At 48.1% G+C, this 21,502-nt stretch overlaps 1 protein-coding gene across 1 annotated transcript in view; it reads left to right on the top strand.

Moving 5' to 3' along the window:
• The window catches only part of ABCA4 (ATP binding cassette subfamily A member 4), a gene marked incomplete at its 5' end in the record, with an annotated part of 129,837 nt that overhangs the window by 9,731 nt on the left and 98,604 nt on the right, over window positions 1-21,502 (top strand). Inside the window, 3 exons of the mRNA XM_082614295.1 lie at window positions 2,199-2,338; window positions 8,285-8,412; window positions 13,148-13,345. Of these exons, the coding sequence (XP_082470421.1) occupies window positions 2,199-2,338; window positions 8,285-8,412; window positions 13,148-13,345 (466 nt within the window). The remainder of the gene's footprint in view (window positions 1-2,198; window positions 2,339-8,284; window positions 8,413-13,147; window positions 13,346-21,502) is intronic.

Here is a 21,502-nt window from a genome sequence, read left to right as displayed (position 1 = left end):
CCAAGATGTGACTTGGAGTCTAATTTCAGCCCCCTGCTGAGATGTGTCCACTGCCTCCAGGTCATTCACCTTCTTGGATGGAGTCACTGGATGAAGAAAACTCAGTTCCCCTTCTGTTTCCTTACATCGCTCTCCACGCTGGATCGATTCTGAGAGATCCCTGTTCCTTTAAAAGCCTTCTTGGACATCTAAAGGCTAAGAAAAATGTCAGGGAACCTTTTGAGGGTGAATGAAATCAAGTTTACAAGGTGAAGTTTGCTTCTTGGAAGACAAAGACAATTTCCAAATCCTCTGTCATAAATGCCATCAGTTCCCTTGGTTGGCAAAATCTTAGTATACTGCTTGAGAGCAGAAGTTCTTAACCTGTGGGGCTGATGACCATTCCGAGAATCTGATGAAAACTGATGGCCCCTCTCCCAAGAAAGATGGACACACACACACACAAAACATTACACTGTGCATATGCTTTCAGGGGACTTGTGGACTCCAGGTTAATGACCTCTGGTCTGGGATCGAATTCAGGTCAAATTCCATACAAAAAGGGTCTATTTTTGGAATTCCCTCTCAGAGCAGGAGGTAGGGGGACTTGTTGTAACATGTTCTATAGACAGAGCCTCAGAGATGAGGACAGGATTGTCCTTCAGCCACTGGGCTGACCTCGAGCTGCAGCTTGTGACGTTTCACCAACAAAAGCTTGTTGGAGAGCAGGCTCCACCTACTTGTATAAACATCAAGTCAGATGGAAACTGAGGTATTTGGTTACTCCAGTTCTTTCCTTAGAGGAGATCTGGATATAATTCCTCCAGGACAAAACTGCATTTTGACTAAAAAAAAAAGAACGTTTGGTAATTCAACTTAATACTCAGAGGTAGCCTTCCCCACTGGGAACAAACTGTGACTGCTTTTGCCCTACAAAGGCAGAGGTGAGTAGTTGTGACAGAGACTGCGTGGTCCACAAGCCTATAATATGTTTGCTAACCCCTGGATTATAGGAAGATAGAGGAGGGAACACAGAACACCCATCTTCCTGGGAAAGTCAGCAGATGGCATTTTAGCTGGGCTCCCATGGCTGCAAACACCACCTGGAAGCTTTAATTTACAATCCGTACTTTCAGCTTGAGCTTCCTTGAGGTGCCTGAGAAGAAACACCTGCCTAGAGATCCCATGGGTTACATGATGGGATCAGGGGAGACTTGAAGGCATTTCAGTAGAGGCTATATGGAGCTTTGGTGGGACTGGCACTGACAGTGTCTACAGATTGGGAGGTGGGAGCTGGGGAAGGGAAGGGGTTTCAGACTCCAGCTGTACTCAGCATTTGAACAAGGAAATCTGGGTTTCATGTTTCACACACACATTATGAGTGAAATATTCATTTGCTTGCAAGGCACAGAAACACATTTAAACAAGTTTAAGCCTCAGAGGGAAAGATATGGTTTGGACACTAGACCTTCTTGAAAAGCCAGGAGCAGCAAGGCAGCTCTCAGGGAGTGGGAGAAGAACTGGAGAGCCGTCAGGAGCTCTTCCCTCCCGTCCGGGCCTACAAGGTCCAGCCTCTCTGCCTTCCTCTGGGCTTCTACTCCATTTGTCTCTCTCCATGGACCAGTATCCCCTGCTTCTCAATGCCTGGGCTGGCGCTAGTTGCCCAGTTCACGGCCCCTCAGCTTGGGCAATCAGAAGAGCATCCCTAAGTCCCGTTCAAATTCCTGGGAACAAATCTGCTTAGCCCAGCTTTATTCTTGTCCATCAGCCTTGGTGGAGGTGTGTGTGTACATGCATGCAGAGGGGACTTTGCGGGTTAAGCATGGCTGTTAGAACCTGCTCATGTGAATGGCTGGAAGGGCAGGTCTCAGAGAAGTGGGTACTGGCTGGGAAGAGCCTCCAGTAATATCTCCTAATATCATCCTATTTAAGGGTTCTTGGGACAGGAAACACATAGAGAATGGGGTTGAGAGGTGACCCAGCCCTGGCAAAGTTGGAAGACTTTTGACAACAAATTTCTCACTGCCCGTGTTATCTTATATGTATAAGGAAGTAAAAATATCTTTCTCCTTTGCCTTGGCAATATTGAGAGAATACATAATGTAATAGATAGGTCAAGCAGGTGGTATGTTAAAAAATTACACAAGGTATTATGATGATGATAATGATGCTGATGAAAATGACAGCTATGTCTTTATTGATGAGGCTCTTTCTTACAGCTTGGCAAGGGTATATCAAGATTTTCAAGAACTCCTCATGAATGCACCAGAGAGCCAGCACCTTGGCCAGGTTTGGACAGAACTCTGCACCTTGTCGCAACTCATGAACACCCTCCGGATGCACCCCGAGAGGATTGCAGGTGAGGTGGGCTTCAGTGTTCTTACTATCACTTGCCTCTCACTTGCCTTCTCCATCAGAGAGATTGAAGATACAGGAAAGAGTTTGGAGGTTTGGTTGGAAAAGATACCAGAGGATGCAGGAAGGTATGGGACCTAGAGGCAGCATGAGGCTTACCTTGGCGAGAACTCTTCTTCCTGCCAGGCTTGAAGGTGGGAAGTTGGGAAGGAGGGCAGGAAAGGTCTCATCCCAGGTAAGTCCAGAGATAGGAGAATGCAGAGAGAGATGGTGCTCTGGGAAGTCTGAGGCCAGGTGAAGGGCTGGGAGCAGGGGGAGGAGTTTGCGGAGCATGGTAAAGGTGTGGAACACTTTCACAGAGTCCTAGAGAGTGAGCTACCCAGGACCGTGTGGAAGCAATGCCAAGTAGCAGTACGGAGCCAGGGAGGTCAGAGCACATGCTTATCATGACATAATATGTACGGTTATTCTGTTTCTTCTGGTAACATTCAGCATCCCAGGCCCTGAGGCAGAGCAGGTGCATAGTGGGGGGGGGATGCAGGGCCGGGGGCTGGTAGGGAGGTGCCACAGAAAGTCCAGGAGTCCGGGGGGTTGAGGGTGGTGATTGGACTACACGGATCGGGTTCAGGCTGCATACGGATGGAGGAGAAGCCAGAAGTACTGCAACTGTCCAGGGGAAAACGGAGGGGCAAGAGAATACAGGTCTTGGAGGGCTCCATGACCCTGTTTAAGGACGGAGAAAATAGCAGGATGGAAAGATTGACAGATGTGGTCAGAATGTGAAATATGCGAATTCAGGATTTCAAAGGCATGCAGGACAGATAAAAACAAGCCCCCAGGTGTGGCCATGGTTGTTGAAGTGGAGCGAAGGTGAAGGTTAGGTGATGGGGAGGGGAAGGAAATGAGAGGCCAGGCTGGATGGACCCTGAGGTGGTGTGGGTAGGAGAGCCCCTTGGAGTCCAGAAGCGTGAGGAGGAAGGGTGGGGGAGCTCCCTCTCCCATACCCCTCCTCCCCAAGGGAACAACTAGAAACAAGCAAAACCCAAACCCAGTAACCACTCTGACATCTCTTTTTAGAGCACAAGTGAATGTTGTGTGGTAGTCACATCCGCCATAGGCTCCTCTGTATGTGGCCGGAGAGACTGGCCATGGCAGTGGCCTGGGCACCAGCTGGACCACATCCTCTTGCAGGGACACATGAGCAGCTGGAAGAGAACAGGGCTGCCAGGATCCCAGGGGTCACTGCAGTCCTGGGAGTGGAAAAGATTTTTCAGGGGTGGGGCTCAGAGGCTGCGAAGGAAGGGGTTTTTTGCTGCTGGGAGATGTCTGCTCCTAGGATGGAAACAGGGAAGTGACTGTCAGGATGATCTTGGAGGATGACAAGGATGAGGAAGGGGACATCCAAGGGGACAGGGGGCGCTGGATAGAAAAGCTTCTGCTCAGGGAGAATGGTACAAACCAACCCCCCAGGGCTCCTCACCCATGTAGCACAGTCAGCAGATGTTTGGTGAGCGCCCACCGAGCCAGGCAGTGTGCCAGTCTCCGGGGACAGAGAGGTGATCAGACCAGTGCCCTCCCCTGAGGGCTCCCTGGGCAGAAGTGGAAGGACCAAGTGGACAGTGACCACACCATGTGGGGGGCTGGTGGAGGGAAGCAGGGGGGCTTCAAAGAGCACAGGGGAGTCAGGAGGGGAAAGTTCTCCAAGGAGAACCTGATCCCCCTCCCGCTGGGCCACCTTCTCCCTTCTCTCCCCATTGGAATGATAAAGGACACAAATATGATCCAATGACCATTAAGATTGCTTCATTGCATTCTAATTCTTTCAAAGGTAGTAATGCGTAAACTTTATGTAGTAAAACCAGATTACAAACACTATCTTCTTTGTTACTCGGAAGTTTACTAAGATTTTACTTAGCTCAAGCTTAAAGGGTCTTGCGGGGTGTAAGCACAGTTAGCTTTTTTTTTTTTTGCGGTACGCAGGCCTCTCACTGCTGTGGCCTCTCCCTTTGCGGAGCACAGGCTCCGGACGCGCAGGCTCAGCGGCCATGGCTCACGGGCCCAGCCGCTCCGCGGCAAGTGGGATCTTCCCGGACCGGGGCACGAACCCGTGTCCCGTGCATTGGCAGGCGGACTCTCAACCACTGCGCCACCAGGGAAGCCTCACAGTTAGCATTTTAATAGTAAGGAAATAATGGGAAAGCACAAACAAGAAAGCATTTTTTTCCCCAAGGTTAAACAGCAAATGAGAACACGGGCTTATCCGACCCCTGGAATGACTGTCTACCCCATTCATCCAGCAGATATTTCATTTTGTTTTCTGATTGTCGGATGGAGTCCGGCTGGGAGGAAATATAAAGGAAGTCATTGCAAACCACAGTGTCTCTGTGGTCTTTCAAGCCTGTATATGAGAACCAAAATCCCTCCTTCCCAGCCCGACGCAGGACTAGTTTTGAATCGGCACGCAGGTGCTCCTTCTGCCGGCCTTCAGGCTGTCGGCGAACGTTCCCTTCAAGAGGGCAGCTTCGGGGCTCTGGGAAAACTGAGTCAAGGGAGGCCAGCCAAGGCTCTCCAAAGGACTTTGGGGGCCGAGAACACAGACTCTGCAGAACCCCTGACCTTGGTGGCCATGAGAGGGGAAAGGGGACCATCCCCAAGAAAAGAGACAGAGTCTCTGAAGGAATTCCAGGCCGAGGACTGAAGTCCACCGTCAGAACTGAAGACGGTTTCAGAGTCTGTCCCAGGGTCCCCTGGGGACCTTGCCGGCTCTGAGCATTGACTCCTCGCCCAAAGCTGCAGTGGAGGGTTAAGCCTTTGAAAGCGAGGTGGGCGGCTATACCTGGGGTGTGCTTTTGCCTGTCAGTTCCTGGTCACCTGGGAAAGTATGCCAATGGTGACCCAGGGCATTTTCCTTTCCTAGCAAACCTGTAGTACTGCATTCTCCACAGAGGAGGATTAATGGTAAAAGACCAGCCGTGAAGCCCCCTCCCCACTCACCCCCAAGCAAGCTTTGTGGTCTCTCAATCATCTTTGAACGCTGTCTTCCCCTTAGCCTCACGCACACCTTCTCCTGGCTTCCCCCACCCTAGCCTCAGCTCCCCTGACCTCCATGGGCCTCAGCAGCCCCCTCCCCCAGCCTCTAATCTTCCCAGGGAAGAGAACAAGAAGAACCACATTTTAAACTACATTTATTTTTCTTTCCTCAGGCCCCCAGTTCACATTTCTCCCTCGGGAGTCTGGTGTAGCTGCTGTCTGGTATCGGCCACTGCTTACACTTTCGGCCCCACACTCTCCGAACAGGGTGGCCCCGGCCCTCCTCAGGTGTGCTGAACCAGCACGCTCCTGCCCCTTCTCCCTAGGGCCACGGCAGCCCAGGCACCTGGCTGGGAAGCTCTACCAGGGCGAAATCACTCCCAGTTTCCCTTGTTTTGTCCCTTCTCCCCAGCAAGGTATTTGTATGTAAAGTCAGGTGAGGGAGTTAAAGAATAACGAAGAGTTACACAGTCAGATAGGGCCCTGACTCTCCAGTCAGGACAACAGATATTTATTGGGTGTCTCCTGTCATTCCGCAGACGTTTACCAAGGACCTGATTCCACGTCAGGCTTTAATGCTGGGTGTCAGATAGAGGTGGCTTGGAGGGCTTACATCTCTGTGCCCAGCATTGCTAGGTATGATGGGGAGTATAATAAAAGCAGGATCCTTAGCTCCCTACTCTCAGGAGCCTCTCTGTGTGTGTGTGTGTATATGTGTTTGGGGTTTCATTGCTGGAGGCCAGAGGATATAGTATAATGCTGTATACAAAGAAATGATTCGAAGATGAACAACCAAGCTGGTGCCCCAGGGGAAGAAAAAAGGAAGCTGGGTTTGGAAGATGACAGACATATGTTATTGAAAAGGAAAGAAGGCAAGAAGAAAATAAACCAGCCCCTTTCAGAACCATCCCCCTCTTGGGGGAACGCCCCCAATCCATGGTTTCAGTTATCTGTGGTCAACCACAGTCCAAAAATATTAAATGGAAAATTCCAGAAGTGAACAACTCATAAGTTTTAAATTGTGTGCCGTTCTGAGTAGCATGATGAAATCTTGGGCTAACCTACCCGGGATGGAAACCATTCCTTTGCCCAGGTATCCCACTTGTTAGTCACTTACTAGCTGTCTAGCTTAGCTTATCAGATCGACTATTGCAGTATCACAGTGCTTGTGTACGAATAACTCTTATTTTATTTAATAACGGCCCCAAAGTGCAAGACCAGTGATGCTGCAATTTGGATATTCTTCTACTGTGCCTAATTTATAAATTAAACTTCATCATAGGTATGTATGTATAAGAAAAACATAGTATATATAGGGTCTGGTACTATCTGTAACCACTGGGGGGGTCTCAGAATATATCCACTGAAGATAAAAGGGACTATTATATATTATAGTCAGGTTCCCCTAAAGGCTTTGGGCTTTTCCTAAGCAAAAGGTAGTGATACTGAGCTACCTGGCATCCATTGTGGTGAGAGAGGCTGCTGTGTGGTGGAACCTCGGGGCTGGTTCCCCTGCCCCAGCTACACGGGCAGGCCTGTGGCTGGCCCATCCCCTTTCAAGAGGAAATTAGCAGCGACATCAATCTGGACAAGGCATATACAAAGAAAGTCACAACCTGAACATGAAGGGTGACTGTCAAGCACTTGGGGGGCTAGGCCTCTTGGTGGCCTGGGGAGAATTTGGGGAGGAAGAGCACTGTGGTGTTAGAACCTGGAAGGAACAGGGGCATTTGATGATTAAAGTTACTTAGAGAAGAACTAAGAGATAGGCAGTCAACCAGGCTCCCGGAGAAGTTGTGATGTAGAGATAACTGTTTTCATGCAATCCAAATGCTTTCCCTTAATGTTGAAATGATTTCATAAATATCTGGGCCCGTCCCCCTCTTCTCTGGCTGGTGCCTCATGAACTGTAGCAGTGGCCAGCTTCAGAGTGAGTGTTGGCCCTGGAAGCAAGCAGAGAAGGTGGGTGTGCCTCCCCTGGGAGGGGTAAGAATAATATTAATGCAATCAGGTCAAGCATTTTTTTGAGCTGGGAGCTAATAAGCACTTTACACTCCTTATCCCGAGTCACCCCACAACGATCCTAAGAGGTAGATGTGGAAAGTGCAGGCACAGAGAGGTTCAGTCACTTGCCCCAAGGTCACCTCAACTGTTAGAAGTCCTTCATGCCTCCTTATAAAGAAAATTCTGCTTCCAGTAGGTTTTGAGTGAAGCTGAAAGAATGTGACTGGGCTGATCAGGGCATGAAACTGCAAGCCCAGGCAACAGGCCATCCCCCTTTCCCCACTTGAAGGTTTTCTTGCCCCAGACAGCCTGATCCCTCTTAGTACATGTCCATATGCTGAGCTTAGAGCCATAGCTGAGCTGACAGAAACACCAAGAAGGGTTCTCTACCCCATGACAACGGCACTAATTCTCCTCCTATTCTAGACTAGGCTTTCTCAGCCTTAGCACTGTTGACCTTTTGAACCAGATAGTTCTTTGTTTTATCAGAGAAACGGGGTTGTCCTGTGCCTTGTGGGATGTTTGGTGGCATCCCTGGCCCCTACCCACTAGTATCAATACTTTCCCAGTTGTAACAACCAAATATGTCTCCAGACATTGCCAAGTATTCCCAGGGGGACAAAACTGCTCCTCACCCCCACCCCATCATCCAAGACCAACTTCGCAAAGCATCCGATGACCACCACCCCGACCTAATTTTTTCCACCTTGTGTGCCTTCTCACTAAATTTGGCTCGTCCGCTCCAGCAGTAAATGCTGTGACTGCCACTGGCAGGAGCCCTGACTCTTAGTCGCCCCCAGGGAACCACAAACAGAGCCTTCCCCTGAGAGTCAAGTTAGGAATCAATTCTAGATATTTTCCTTTTTTTGACGCATCTCCCTTCCAACACCCTGTTCTTTTTTTCATTCGTACGCAGGAAGAGGAATACGAATACGGGATGTCCTAAAAGATGAGGAAACACTGACACTGTTTCTCATAAAGAACATTGGCCTGTCTGACTCAGTTGTCTACCTTCTGGTCAACTCCCAAGTCCGTCCAGAGCAGGTAGGTGGATGTCATTGGTCAGTGGTCCCTGGAGGGGAAGGGTGGGCACTGAGCCTGAGCCTGAGAAAGGCAAAGGAGACCTTGAGTTTCTTTTTTCCTTCTTGCTTTCACATTCAGAATCCTTCAGATTCATGCCACACACTCAAGAGAATACCTGGGGGTCACTTGTGGTGATGAGCATTCCCATCGCAGGATTCTGGAGTGGCACAGATCCTTAAAACATCTCAGAGTTTTATGACTGGAAGGAACCTTAGAGACCATGTGGCTCAAACTCCTTCTATAGTTGAGGAAACTGAGGTTTATTCATGTATTCACCAAATATGTAGAGATGTTTTAGGTACCAGAATACAGTGGGAACAATACGAGGAAACCCCTGACTCTGGGAGCTCATATTCCACCGGGGGTGACAGGCAATAATCAAGTAAGCCAAGGGCACTTACGTGCGTTTCCAGATTGTGAAAGGGGCTGTAAGGAAGGTCTAGCAGGGTCGGAGTTAGGGAGGGACTGGGGGCAGTTTTAAATTCGATGGGCAGGGAAGACCTTCCTGAGGAGGTGCTATTTGAACAGATCTAACTGAAGAGAAGGCACCATGCAAATGCCTGTGAGAGGAGAGTTCCAGCCAAGAAAAAGGCAAAGCCAGGGTCTGAGTGTGCTGAGGTGACCTTTGAGGTCACAGAGCCTGACAACGGCCGCAAGTAGAGCAGACCTCTGATTTCCTGGACCATTTCTTCCCAGTGCCAGGCGAACTCCTTCTATCCGCCCCCCAAATCTATTTTGTCTGTTTTCATAATCTCCTGTATTTATTCAGAGTGTTTTTACCACTGACATATGACTTTCACATCTGTTAGCGCCTGCGCTACTCACATTAATCCCGAGATGGGTCAAACAGATGGGGAAACTGACGTGCCTGGTGACTGACTGACTTGTGCACAGCTGTAGAGCTAGAATTGTCCGAGCTGGCGCGGAATCAGGTCTTCTCGTTCCTAATCCTGTGCTTGTTCAGTGGTTCTCAGGGTCCAAGACCAATAGCCTCAGCAAGGACTGGAAGTAAATTCTCAGGCCCCATCGCAGACTGACCAGCGGTCTCTGCTTTAACAAGCTCTCCAGGTGGTTCTGATGGCTCAGGGATGAGAACCACTGCTCTAGTTTGGGGCCTCATGGGCACCTGGCCCAGCATCCTGGGGGTGTGGATTCCTAGTGTGATGAACACGGTGAGAACGCATGATAAGCAGGGGCCTTAGCACAGACGCCCCGCCTGTCTCTCCTGGCCAGGACCGCACCTCCTCTAGACTCCAGGGGAGATGGAGACGTAAATAGAGAATTTCAGGGCCTGTGTCAGTCCTGAGGCAAAGGTCTGCACAGGGTGCCGTCTGAGCCCAGAGAAGGGAGGGGACCCACCTGCCTGGCTGAGGTTGGCTCCTTTGAAGGGGGTTTTCAAGCTGGTTCCCAGCACAACAATAGAGAGGCCCATACCTGCTTTTCTGGCTTCTCAGACCCTGAGGTTTTCACTGAAACTAGACAAGGGGAGCTGAGGTTCAGCCCTGAGGCAGAGTGTCAGGGCTCTTGGAACCCGGTACCCCCAGTGCCCAGGCTTGGCCACAGTGTGCTCCTGGGGCGGCCCTTGGGGTCAGGCCTGGCTGCCCGGCCCTGCTTGACTCCCCTCCCATCCCAGTCCGGGGGCGGGGGGTGGGCAGCATCGCTTGCTCACTTTCCCCTTTGCTTTCTCTTCAGCTCATAAAACTCAAGTCCTGGAAATGCCTGTGATGACTTCCAGTTGGTAATAAAAGGGAGACGGAGATAAGGGCAGGAATTAGGGGAAATTTCTTTCCAGTTCCTCACCTACGTGACATTTGGGTTTCTAGTGGCTGTGCTGCTGGCATTAGGGCTGAGGCCTTTCACGTGGGGAGAAGACAGGGCCTGGGCCATTGGGGTGTGCCTTTATTTAGTGTTGCAGTTTCTGATTAGCTGATGCTTCCCTGATCAGCAAAACTCAGAGCTTAGGAAGGAACCCAGCTCCTGCGCTCCGGAGGCAGGTCATGTGGACCCAGCTCCCTCCATGCCTCCGTGCCCACCCTGCTTCTTAGCCCGACTGCCTTGTGTGCCTTCTATCTATCTCGGTCTCCTTGACAGAACTGTCCATGGGAATTTTCCTCCATGACAGTAGTGCTCTCTCTGTGCTGTCTATAGGGTAACCACTAGCCACATGTGGCTGGTGCGCACTTGAGATGGGGCTAGTGCAGCTGAGGGACTGAATTTTTAAATGTTATTTAATTTTAATTATTTTAAGTTTAAACAGCTACATGGGGCTTGCAGCTCTCTAACTGATCATTCTCATTATACATGGAATTTTGTTCTTTACCATTAGGACTGGATATCCCTCTGCCTAGTGTCTGAGCACAGCTCCAAAGGGAATAGCATCACTCGGTCTCTCCCCATCGAGGGAATTATTAGGCAACTAAAGTAATATGGTTCTCTGGTCCATCCCTCATCACACCTCTCACCCCCAGCCCTGGAACCTCCTTAACATTCTTCCAGGCCCAGCTCAAGTGTTGCCTCCTAAGTGAAACAGTTCATAAACCCTCCCTTCTTTGTCCTGCCCCACCCTTCCCTAATCAACAAAGAGCTAACAGGTAAGGGTTAAGCACAAGCTGCGTGTTCAAATCTCAGCAAGGTCACAAGGTTCACTGCAAGTTAATAAGCAATCTGTTTCCTCATTGCTAAAATGGAGATAATAAAAGTACCTACCATATACGGTGGTTGTGGGGGTTAAAAGAATTAATATCCATGAAGCAATTAGAATAGTGCATGGCACATAATAAACACTCAATAAATACCAGCTACTTTTACTAGCAATTCTCAACACTCCCTCTTCTGAGCTCTGATTTCAGGATGTTCAGCCTAGAACCTCCTGCTGTTTAAGTGCCTGCATTTCCAGCTAGCCTGGAAACTAGCCTAGCTAGTTTTTGGGAGGGCAGAAAATTCATCTTATTCTCGCTGTGACCCCAGTAACTCTCCTAGACCCTGCAGAATGGGAACGCAGTGAATGAGCATTGAATGAATGAGTTACATTTTCATGGTGTCCCAGCTTTCTCCCTTGCCTGTTGTGTAACCTTCTCAAGTCACCTAACCCCTTTTCCATCACTTCCCTCCTCTGGAATATTAGAGGTTTGGGTTCTAATGAGCTCATTAATTCCCTCCACCTCAAAATGTTTTAGACTCTGGGAATAGAGTTGGAGTGAGGTTTTGCCTGGAGATGAGAAGTAAAGTATGGACAAAACAGGAAGGCTTGGGCCTCCCTGGTGGCGCAGTGGTTGAGAGTCCGCCTGCCGATGCAGGGGATACGGGTTCGTGCCCCGGTCCGAGAGGATCCCATATGCCGCGGAGCGGCTGGGCCCGTGAGCCATGGCCGCTGGGCCTGCGCGTCCGGAGCCTGTGCTCCGCAGCGGGAGAGGCCACAACAGTGAGAGGCCCGCATACCGCAAAAAAAAAACAAAAAAAAACAGGAAGGCTCTGTTGGAATATGCACCCAGTTACAGGCCCCTGAGATTCAGAGTCCACAGCACCAGCTGTGACCTGGGCTTCATTTGGGGACTGGGCTTCTGTGTGTGGTCTGGACAGTTTCCATACAGCGGGTAGCAGAGACCCACCTGCTCCATTCTCCAGCCCAGAGGATTGTGTAGAAGGCATGGGACTGTGGAGGTCAGGGAAGTTCATGAACCTGTTCTATTTATGGTACTTAGGGTTTTGTCCACTACTGGGAGTCCAGGACTCCAGGAGGCCAGTTACTGTGCTGGGTGGACAAGGGTCCTGGCCAGGGTTGAGGCCTCCTTGGCCTCTGGAGGCCATCATGGGGATTGTGCTCCACAGGAGCTTTCGGATGTGGGAGCTCCAGGGGTTAGCATCGTCAGATAAAATACAGGTGCCTGGTTAAATTTGAATTTTAGATAAACAACAAATAGGTTTTCAGCATGGGGATGTCCCATTTGGACCCTGTTTGGGACATACTTGTACCAAAAATTGTTCACTGTTTATCTGAAATTCACATTTAACTGGGCATGCAGTATTTTTATTTGTTAAATCTGGTGAGACAGGAAGGCAGGGGTGGTCATTCACCATCACTCTAAATGCATTCTAGTCAGTCTCCCACCTCAGCTTCAGGAAGTAGGTCCTGATGGTACCTTAGCATCATGTGCTAAGAAGGGATGGCTTAAATTGTAGAGTCTCTCTGCTAAAATGAGGCCTGGGAATATATTCATTTTCTATGGCTGCTATAACCAATTACCACAAACTTAGTGGCTTAAAACAATACAAATTTATTATTTTATGGTTCTAGAGGTCAGAATCTAAAAGTCAAGGAGCCAGCAGTGCTGTGCTCCTTACTGAGGGAAGTAGAGGAAAATTCATTTTCTTGCCTTTTCTAGCTTCTAGATGCTGTCTACTTTCCTCGGCTGGTGGCCTCCCTTCATCTTCAAGGCAGCCATTGTTTCTTCTGCTTCCCTCTTCCACATTTAAAGGACCCTTGTTATTACATTAGGCTCACCCAGATACTCCAAAGTAACCTCTTTATTTTAAAGTCAGCTGATTAACAACTTTAATTTCATCTGCAAGCTTAATTCCCCTTGCCGTGCCACATAACGTATTCACAGGTTCTGTGGGTTAGGACATGGACATCTTTGGGCGGGCCAGTCTTCCTCTACTACAGGGAGGTTTCCAGTGTTGCTTTTCCTTTCTGCAGTTTGCTCACGGAGTCCCAGACCTAGTGCTGAAGGACATCGCCTGCAGTGAGGCCCTCCTGGAGCGCTTCCTAATCTTCCCCCGGCGCCGTGCGGTGCAGACAGTGCGTGATGCGTTGTGCTCCCTCTCCCAGGGCACCCTACAATGGATGGAAGACACCCTGTACACCAACGTGGACTTCTTCAAGCTCTTCCATGTGGTAAGGGAGGTATCCAGCTGCCCGCCCCTTGGGGGGTAATTCCTGGAGGCAGTAAGTCCTGGTGGCAGGCCATCGGGGACTCACAAATTGACAGGGAAGGCGCGAACCTGGGGTTCCAGACATTCCTTGTTCAAGACAAGACAAGACAGGCTCCAAAGGCCCGGGAATCAACTGATAGTATTTCCAGAGCCGTGGCCCAGACATCTAGGAGTCACCATTAGGATCACCATTAGATATGTGCTGTGGCAGGTCTGGGTCCCCCCTAAATGTGGGATAAGCCCTCTTCACCACCTCTGGCAGTGTGGAAAGGAGGAGCTAGATGATCATGGAAAAATTGTTAACCTTTCCTGGCCCCATCACTCATCTACAAAACAAATATAATACTTTATAGAGTGGTAGAAAAGATACATTAAAAATATATGCAAAGCATTTAATAAATTTCAGTAAATGAGAGCTTCACATTCCCTTCTCTGGGCCTGCTCTTGACCCCAGAGTTTACTGTTTCTGGATTAAAAAAACAACAACAAAAAAACCAAGAGAAAATATCATAGAAAATTTCCAGAAATTGGGAAAGCCTGATCTAGCTCAACACTGTTCAGAACTGCATCCCAGACAGACTTCTTGGGATCCAGTCATATCTTCTCTTTTGCTAGAAGGGTAAGATGAGAGGGAATTATATAAAGGAGGCATCAAGCATTGGTTCTCGTACTTCAGAGTGTAGGAAAATCATCAAGGAAGCCGGTAAAAGATGCAAGTACCACACTCCCACCCCCAGAGACTGATTCAGGAGACCTGGGCTGGGCCAGAATCTGCCCTGTTACCTTAGGTGATTCTGATGGAGGTCATCGTAGGCCACGCTTTAAGAAACACTCCAAATTAGAATTAGAATTTTCTAGCATTGAATTGTGTTTTCTCTTTTGCCTACGTTTTAATTTCTGGAACTATGTTTCGGAGAGTGTCAATCACGGAGAACATGGCAGAGGAATTTGTGTTTTGTCTTTTTACATTTGCTCTCTCAAGTCCCAGAAAACTTGCTCTAGCCTTGTCTTCCAAAGCAAGGTGAAGGCTTTTAAAAACAAAACAAAATAAAACAAGACCCCACAGTTTCTGGCAGGGTTCACACTTCATCCCTTTCAGTGTGACTTTTCTTTGGAATGTTACTCCATAATTCCCCCAGCTCATCGGGGGGCCTCCAGAATGGGTAAGAGGGGTCAGATCTATGGATGCCACCAGCCCTGAGAGCCAAGGTCCCCAGAGAAGGTCTCTGCAGGGAGATTAAAAAGCCATGCAGTTCAAACTTCTCTGTCCGAAGTTCCATGAGGAACCCGATTTTAGACACACTTCTTAGCTTGTTTTCAGAATCAGACAGGAGAGTGAGTAGGTGATAAAAATCCTTATTCTGAGCGGCTGAACCCCCCCGCCCAGCACAATGGGAGCCCAGTGCCTGCGTTTGCAGAGCTGTGGGAGCTTCCCTGGGTGCCTGGGATAGTGCAATCCTCTGGTCACTAGAAAACGGGCAGCGTCATGCATCTGTTTTGTAGCACCTTGGCCACTGGTATAGTACATGTACCTTTGGGGCATGAGGACAGCCTGGATAATAGCAGGAGAAAGGGGAACCTGGGCAAAACTTTTCATTAGGGTCTGAACCCATAACTCAGGCTACTGGCTTCAGGATGTTTATTTATCAGATAAGAAAGACTAGACTGTCTTTCCTGCTGCCCTTACATACTGCTCTGGCAAGTGTTAGAGTTCAGAAACCAGAGGAGAATTTTGGCCAGTCACCCTCACCAACCCGAGATGGACCCTAGGTACTCGCCCGTGTCCATGCACTCAAACCTGAATTGGGCCAGGCACTGTTCTGAGGCCAAGGGCCCAAACATGGCTTTCATGCCCTCACTAAATTCCCAGTTACCCTGAGACAGACAAACAGGCCATGTCACAGCACTGAGGCTTAGGACATTTGGCCCCTAGAGCAGTGGTACCCAGGCCTGGTTGCACACTGGGTCACCTGGGGAGTTTTGAAAAACTACAAGTGCCCGCCCCCCCTCATCCCATAGATTCTGATTAGTTGCCTTTGGCCTTTTTAAAAGCTTCCCAGATCATTCTAACATCCAGCCAGGGTTGAGAATCACTGACCTACAACACAGGAGTTTGATTTACAGTCTCATTTTCTGTAGACCAAGCCCAATAATAATAGTAGTACCCAAATGCACCTAAGGCTTCAAAGTACTTTCATTTGATCATCCCTAAGACCAGGATGCTATGTGGATGCATCCTCCCTGCTGTCCTCTTAACGAAGCCGGTGAGCGACCCCAGAGACTGCCAAGAGGAGCAAGTTCTGACAGGAGACAGGCTTACCCAGGAGATAGTGTTGCCCCTACCTACCATCTTTTTGTTCCTGCTTGTCTCTGTGTGGGAAGACCTAACCAAGACAGGACACATCGGCCCCAAGCAAAGAGGACAAACACCCTATGTGGTGCCCTTGAAATGTGCTTTTCCAGCTGACAAATGGACTGAGTGACTAAACATTTTTTTTTAATTACTAAGAAGGAAACCTAAAAGGAATTGCAGGCAGTAAGATGGGATTTTTCCTCCTGTACCCATCCTATTGTGTTTTTAGTAAAATAGCCCTGAGGCAGACACAGAAAGGCTCAGGGCAGAACCTCCCCGACCTTCTCAGAGGGGCATGAGCCAGGCGGGAGGCAGGGCCAGGGGCCTCTCTGGGACGAGTCTGTTGTTGCAGCTGGTTGGCGAGCAGCCATGCTTAGGTCCAGCGCCGGGTATGCTGTGCCTTCTGGTCTCCTGGGCTGTTTCTCACGCACACGTACACCAGCGTATAAATAAGGTTTTAGTAAATGCCAAGTTGGCGCTCACTAACAAAGAGAGAGGGGCCATCTCAGCAAACCACCACACGGCTCCTGCCTCTGTCGTGTCAGGACCTGGGCATGTGGGTGGAAGTGTAACCTCCAAACCAGACCGTGGAGCCAAGAGACTCAGAGAGGGGCGTTGGGGACTCAGCACCAACTGGGGCCAGCTGTGTTTTTCCTCAGCCCCTTGGAGATCAGAAGTGAGTGTTGTCATCCTCAAATAATCCAAATGCAGTACCCTCGCCTTACTCCACCCCACCCATCCCCATATGTGCGCTCGCGCCTGCGTGCCTGCACACGCACACGCACACGCACTGGATGGCCAGTGACCTAGGTGGGCTGGGACGAAAACAGCAGCCAGCTGGCTGGATTTTCTCCAAGGAGGTTTAGCCCCTCTTGGTTTCACCTGGGTTGAGACAGTTTGAAAGAGCTTGTCTTCACCTGTGGCCTTTTTGGGCTTAACGCCCCCAGCTTGAAACCCCACAGCTCAGACCTGGGTCCAAGGTACAGTGGCTGCCAACACTACCTGAAACGTTTCACACCTCATAAAAAATTGTGTGTCAGTTTCGGGTGAGGGGTTGGGCCATTTCCCATCTGATTTGGCCCAAGGCGTGCGTGTCCCTCCCCCCTCTCCCCCTCCTCCCCCTTCTCCCTCTGTGCTCCTTCCTGTTTTCTCTCCGACTCTGGTGCACAGCTTTGAAATCTTGCTGAGAAGCGAATCTGTCCCTTCGTCTCTGCATGTTTATTTGTGGAAGTTCGGCGGGGAACTGAGGAGGTGCCAAGACCTGCCACATTGCTGGGAAATCTGCGTTCCCTCCCTTCCCCCTTCTCGATGGATGTTGATAGAGGAAATTTGGCCTCCCCGGCATTTGGGCCCATGGTTTTCCCCTTTGCAGTTGCTTCCAGTGTGACATGATTCAGCTTTCTTTCCTTTCCGTCAACTGCTGCTCAGTCAAGGTTTTTACTTTTCTGACTTCATTTTCCCCGTGTCTTTGTGACTGAACATTGAGTTCCGCAGAAGAAAGGCCGGTCTTGGGGGCGCTTGCTACATGCTCTCTTCAATGTCCCGCTTTGTTCTTGGCTTCTACTCCCTAAATTCCTGAATCATTGGGAATAAATGTGGGTGGAGTGCCCCTGCCCAGTGTGAGCTGGCCATGGTTTCTGCTCTCTTGGATCATTCGTTGCAGTTTGTTAAATTTCAACTATGCGTTTCAGTTTTCAGGTGATATTGCTGCGTCAAAATTCTCTGGAAAGGCCCCATGTCTCCAGGATTTTACCATGAGGTCCCATTAAGGACTTAATTTCATGATCTCTCTCCCTTCCGATTTCTGAATCTTTGGACTGTCAACTTTCTCCCATTTCTGTGTGGGGGGTTTAGGGAGGGAAGAGGAGAAAGGAGTGGTATCCAGTGCCAGCAGTGTGGAGGGAGGTGCAGCAGGGCTGCTGAGCGAAAGCAAAACCAAGTCAGCAAATAGGATTTTTTTGTTTTTTGAAAATTATTAAGCCACAGCAAGTATAGTTGATTTACAGCATTAGTATTTGTTCTTCCTACATCTACAAAATTATGTATCTATTATATTTCAAAATTTTGGCAAACTGATTTTGATAAGGAAGAAATAAAAAGGAAATAGAAGAGAGGAACATTAATGTACATTAAATATATATTAGGCCCATGGGCTTGATTGCCATTGGCCTGCCTTGGTTTCTTTTAGACTCCAGGCATGAATAGGCTAGGGCTTATTTTCATGCCAGATCAGATGCTGTTTTATGAATTTAAAAAGAAAAAAAGACTGAGAGGTCAAAACTAAAGTCGCTTAGAACACAAACAGGCTCCTACAAAAGACTGCTTTTAGGATAATGGGTCCTGGGGTTCTGGCCTTTATTCAGTAGCTGTAGATTGAGCACCAACATGTTAGGCATCCGGTTTTCTCCAAGGTAAACTGGTTTAAAGAAGGATTTTGGCCTCTGACATTTCTTATCTCTCCAGAACAGTAGTTCTTAATCTTTTTATGGATTAGAACTGCCTTTGAGAACCTGACAACAGCTCTAAACCTTTTCCCTAGAGAAATGTAAGTTCACACAGACACACAGAGGGTGGGGCTCTTGGAGCCTCTGAAGTCAGACCCCAAGTTAAGGGCTTTTGCATTAAAATTTCTTTCTTACTTACCGTTAATATATGTCCTTTCCTAAAGGCTCTCAATATAGCCACAGATTCTTCCTTAACTCTCCTTATGAAGTAATCACCTTCTCCCCTGAGCACAGGACCCAGTAGTGAGAGGACCAGAGGGTGGGCAGCCAGCTGGGGCCCACAGAGGTCTCCTGGTGGTCAGGGACTGGGTCCTGGATCTGCACTGGCTCCTTTCTTGCTGTCATTTAAAAGGAACTCAGCCTCTCCATCTGTAAAATTGAGATAGCAAAACCTATTCCATGTATCTCATGGGATCCAGTGGTGAAATTCACATTAGAGAAGAGTTGGAAAAGTGCTTTGAAACAAAAAGCATTTTTACTCTTACAAAAACTAGAATGCAGCTGCTTTGTGGAAGGCCCCACTGTGCCCCGCCCCCATTGCTCCACTCCAAAAGCATCCTCCTCAAACACTTAGGTGGGACATTCTCCTTCCTCTGACCCTCAGACTAGGAAGAGGTCTATCTCATGGGGTCGTCTTTTGACTTCCCATAGATTCCAAAACCAATTTTGCTTTCATCAACCACAAATACCAAGACTGAAGTCACCTCAGAGAGAAAAAGGGCCAGTTTCTGTTGAGCCAAAAAAAGTCCCATAACTTGTCTGTTCAAGAGCCCACCCTCTCGTTCAGACTCTCTGCCCCCTCCAGTCCTGGGAAACAGCATGTCTCTGTGACCTCTCCCGGTAGAGACAGTTTGGCATTTCCCCCCTGCTCTGAGTGATTTAGTCTGAATTCTCCACTCATGACGCATTTCCTGGTACTCAGGGTGTCCCCTCCTGGTTGCCCCCTTACCACTGAAGCCGGCTTCCTCTCTTTTCATCTGATGCTTCACAACTGTCAGGTTGCAGCAAACATGCTTCAAATCTACATTCCTCCAGTTGCTTAGCAACAACTTCCCTACCGGATAAATCTGGATTTCCTGTAGCGGCCCACAATTAAACACAGTGGGCCCCTCACTGTCTGTCCACCGTTTTATCTGTTCTTCACCTCTGTCTGGGTGCTTCAAAGGCAGCAGCTCATCCCTTACTCCAGAGCCTTCCACCAGCTCCCAGAGGCCACATTATCCCTATAAAGACACTTTTAACCCAAGGCTACCTATTTACCCTTGTGTTAGATAGATCCTCAACTTAGAAATCAATACTGTTTTCCAGATGGCCTTCTTTGAATCAGAGAAAGTAAAACAAAAATTTCAACTCATAAAACATTCCTTTTGTGTGCTGGCAGAGTGACATCTGTTTGATTAACCCATTGGATCCAAAGCATCAGCAAGAATTGCTCAAACAAGACTTTTGTAGTAGCTAATAGGCCTTATTCTGCCTTAAGAAAAAATATTACACAGTCCCAAAGGACAGACATGTATCTTGTCCCTTGGGAACCCAGAGACCTCATGTAGCCAGAATCTTCTTGGCTACTGGCTAGGACCTTGTATCCATTTCTTAAGTACTGGATCAAGGCCCAGGGACCCCTCAAATCAGCCATAGTTGATGGGAGATGATAGAGACATACCTTTTCAAGAGCCCTATTTGTATATCCAGTCTTCCTTCCTTACAAGGTCTAATCAGACCTTGAACTTGGGTTGGCAGTGCTGAGGCCAGGCGTGACATGGAAGGGTTACCTGTTGTTTGGGAAATTAAGAGAACTTATTTGGCATAGGAAGCAGTGGTGTGTGTATGTGTGTGTGTGTGTGTGCATGTGGGTGAGTGATGATACTTGCCATTTTGGTCTGTGACCTTTTTTCCAGAAATGGTTTCACATTTCCATTCAAATAAATTTACAGTCCCTTCCGGTTCTTTTGGCAGGAACAGTCCATGAGAATTTGAATAGATAACGGGAGAGGGAGCCCTGGGAAAGTTATTTTATAATTTATGGCAACATCAGTCAGACAATTCACGACCACATACGTATGAAGTGTTCCCTGGGGGGACGGGCACTGTTCTGAGATGTAGGTGGTATCTAAAATGAAAGTGTGAGTATAAGACCTGCATTATTTACCATCTCCACTGGAAAGAGCTAGGAAAGGCATTGCAGCTATGGTACCTGGCACACAGCTGGAACTCAGTAAATATTTGTATAATGAATATTATTAAATTATCAACAAGGCTGAAAAAGAAAATGTTAACCAGACACACAAATGCATCTCAAGCAGTTGTTCCTCCTGTTCCCTCTTCCCCAAATTTCTGGTCTTGTTCTTATCTGGCTGTCTCTCCAGTCTCTCTTGCCATCTCTCCTTACATTCCTCCCTCCACCTGGAATTCCTGGTCCTCCCGTTCTGTCCACAAGTACTGCCCTCATCCTCATGATCATCACCTTGTCTTCTTTCAAACATTAGCCAAGTGTCACCTTCCCCGTCCCCAGGTGGAATTGACCACCCCCTTCCTGTAAGTCACCATCATACCTTGTAAAAACATCTCTCATGAAATGTAAAATCACAATAGATTCCGTCTCTTTTCCACTGGAGTATATTTATTTTCTCATTAATTAATACAACATATTTATGGAGCATTTACTGTGTACCATACCCTGAAGATATAAAAACAAAATAAAGCCTATTCTTATGCTTAATGAGTTTACAGTGTAGTAGAAAGACAAATATCTTAAAAAATAATAGCAAACCAATATAAAAGTGATAAATAAATGCACTGAAGATTATAGGAGCAGCTAGGAGGGATATCTACCCCATGGAGAAGGAGGGCAGGAAGAGCATGACGGTGGGGGAAAGAAGGCTTTCTGGAGAAGGTGAGGTGATTTCACATGAGTTGACTATGGCCAGTAGGGGTAGGGTGAGGATGGGGTGGAATGGGGGAGGTTAGCTGTCTTATCTATTAGGCCCTAAAATGATAGGCATAGTATCTAAGGGCAAAAGGGTTTGCAGAGGCCTACAAGAATGTTTAAGAATTGAAAATTAAAAATTATGGCTCTGAAATACAAAGAAAAAGCTTTAGAATTAAAATTAATAAACATTAACTTGAATGTTTAAGAAAGGTAATATTATTCAACTTTTTGGTTAAATTTAATATTCATGAAATTTTAAATTAAAAAAACTGTTTTATAGTTCAGGTTTTCTCCCTTTACAAACATTCCTAAGTATTTGCAATGATTGCTGAG

This window comes from Mesoplodon mirus (assembly GCF_964341445.2).
Source record: "Mesoplodon mirus genome assembly, chromosome: 3".
In the NCBI taxonomy this organism is placed as follows: Eukaryota; Metazoa; Chordata; class Mammalia; order Artiodactyla; family Ziphiidae; genus Mesoplodon; species Mesoplodon mirus.
Note: the sequence above shows the minus strand (reverse complement) of the source record. Positions and strands in the feature narration are given on the sequence as shown.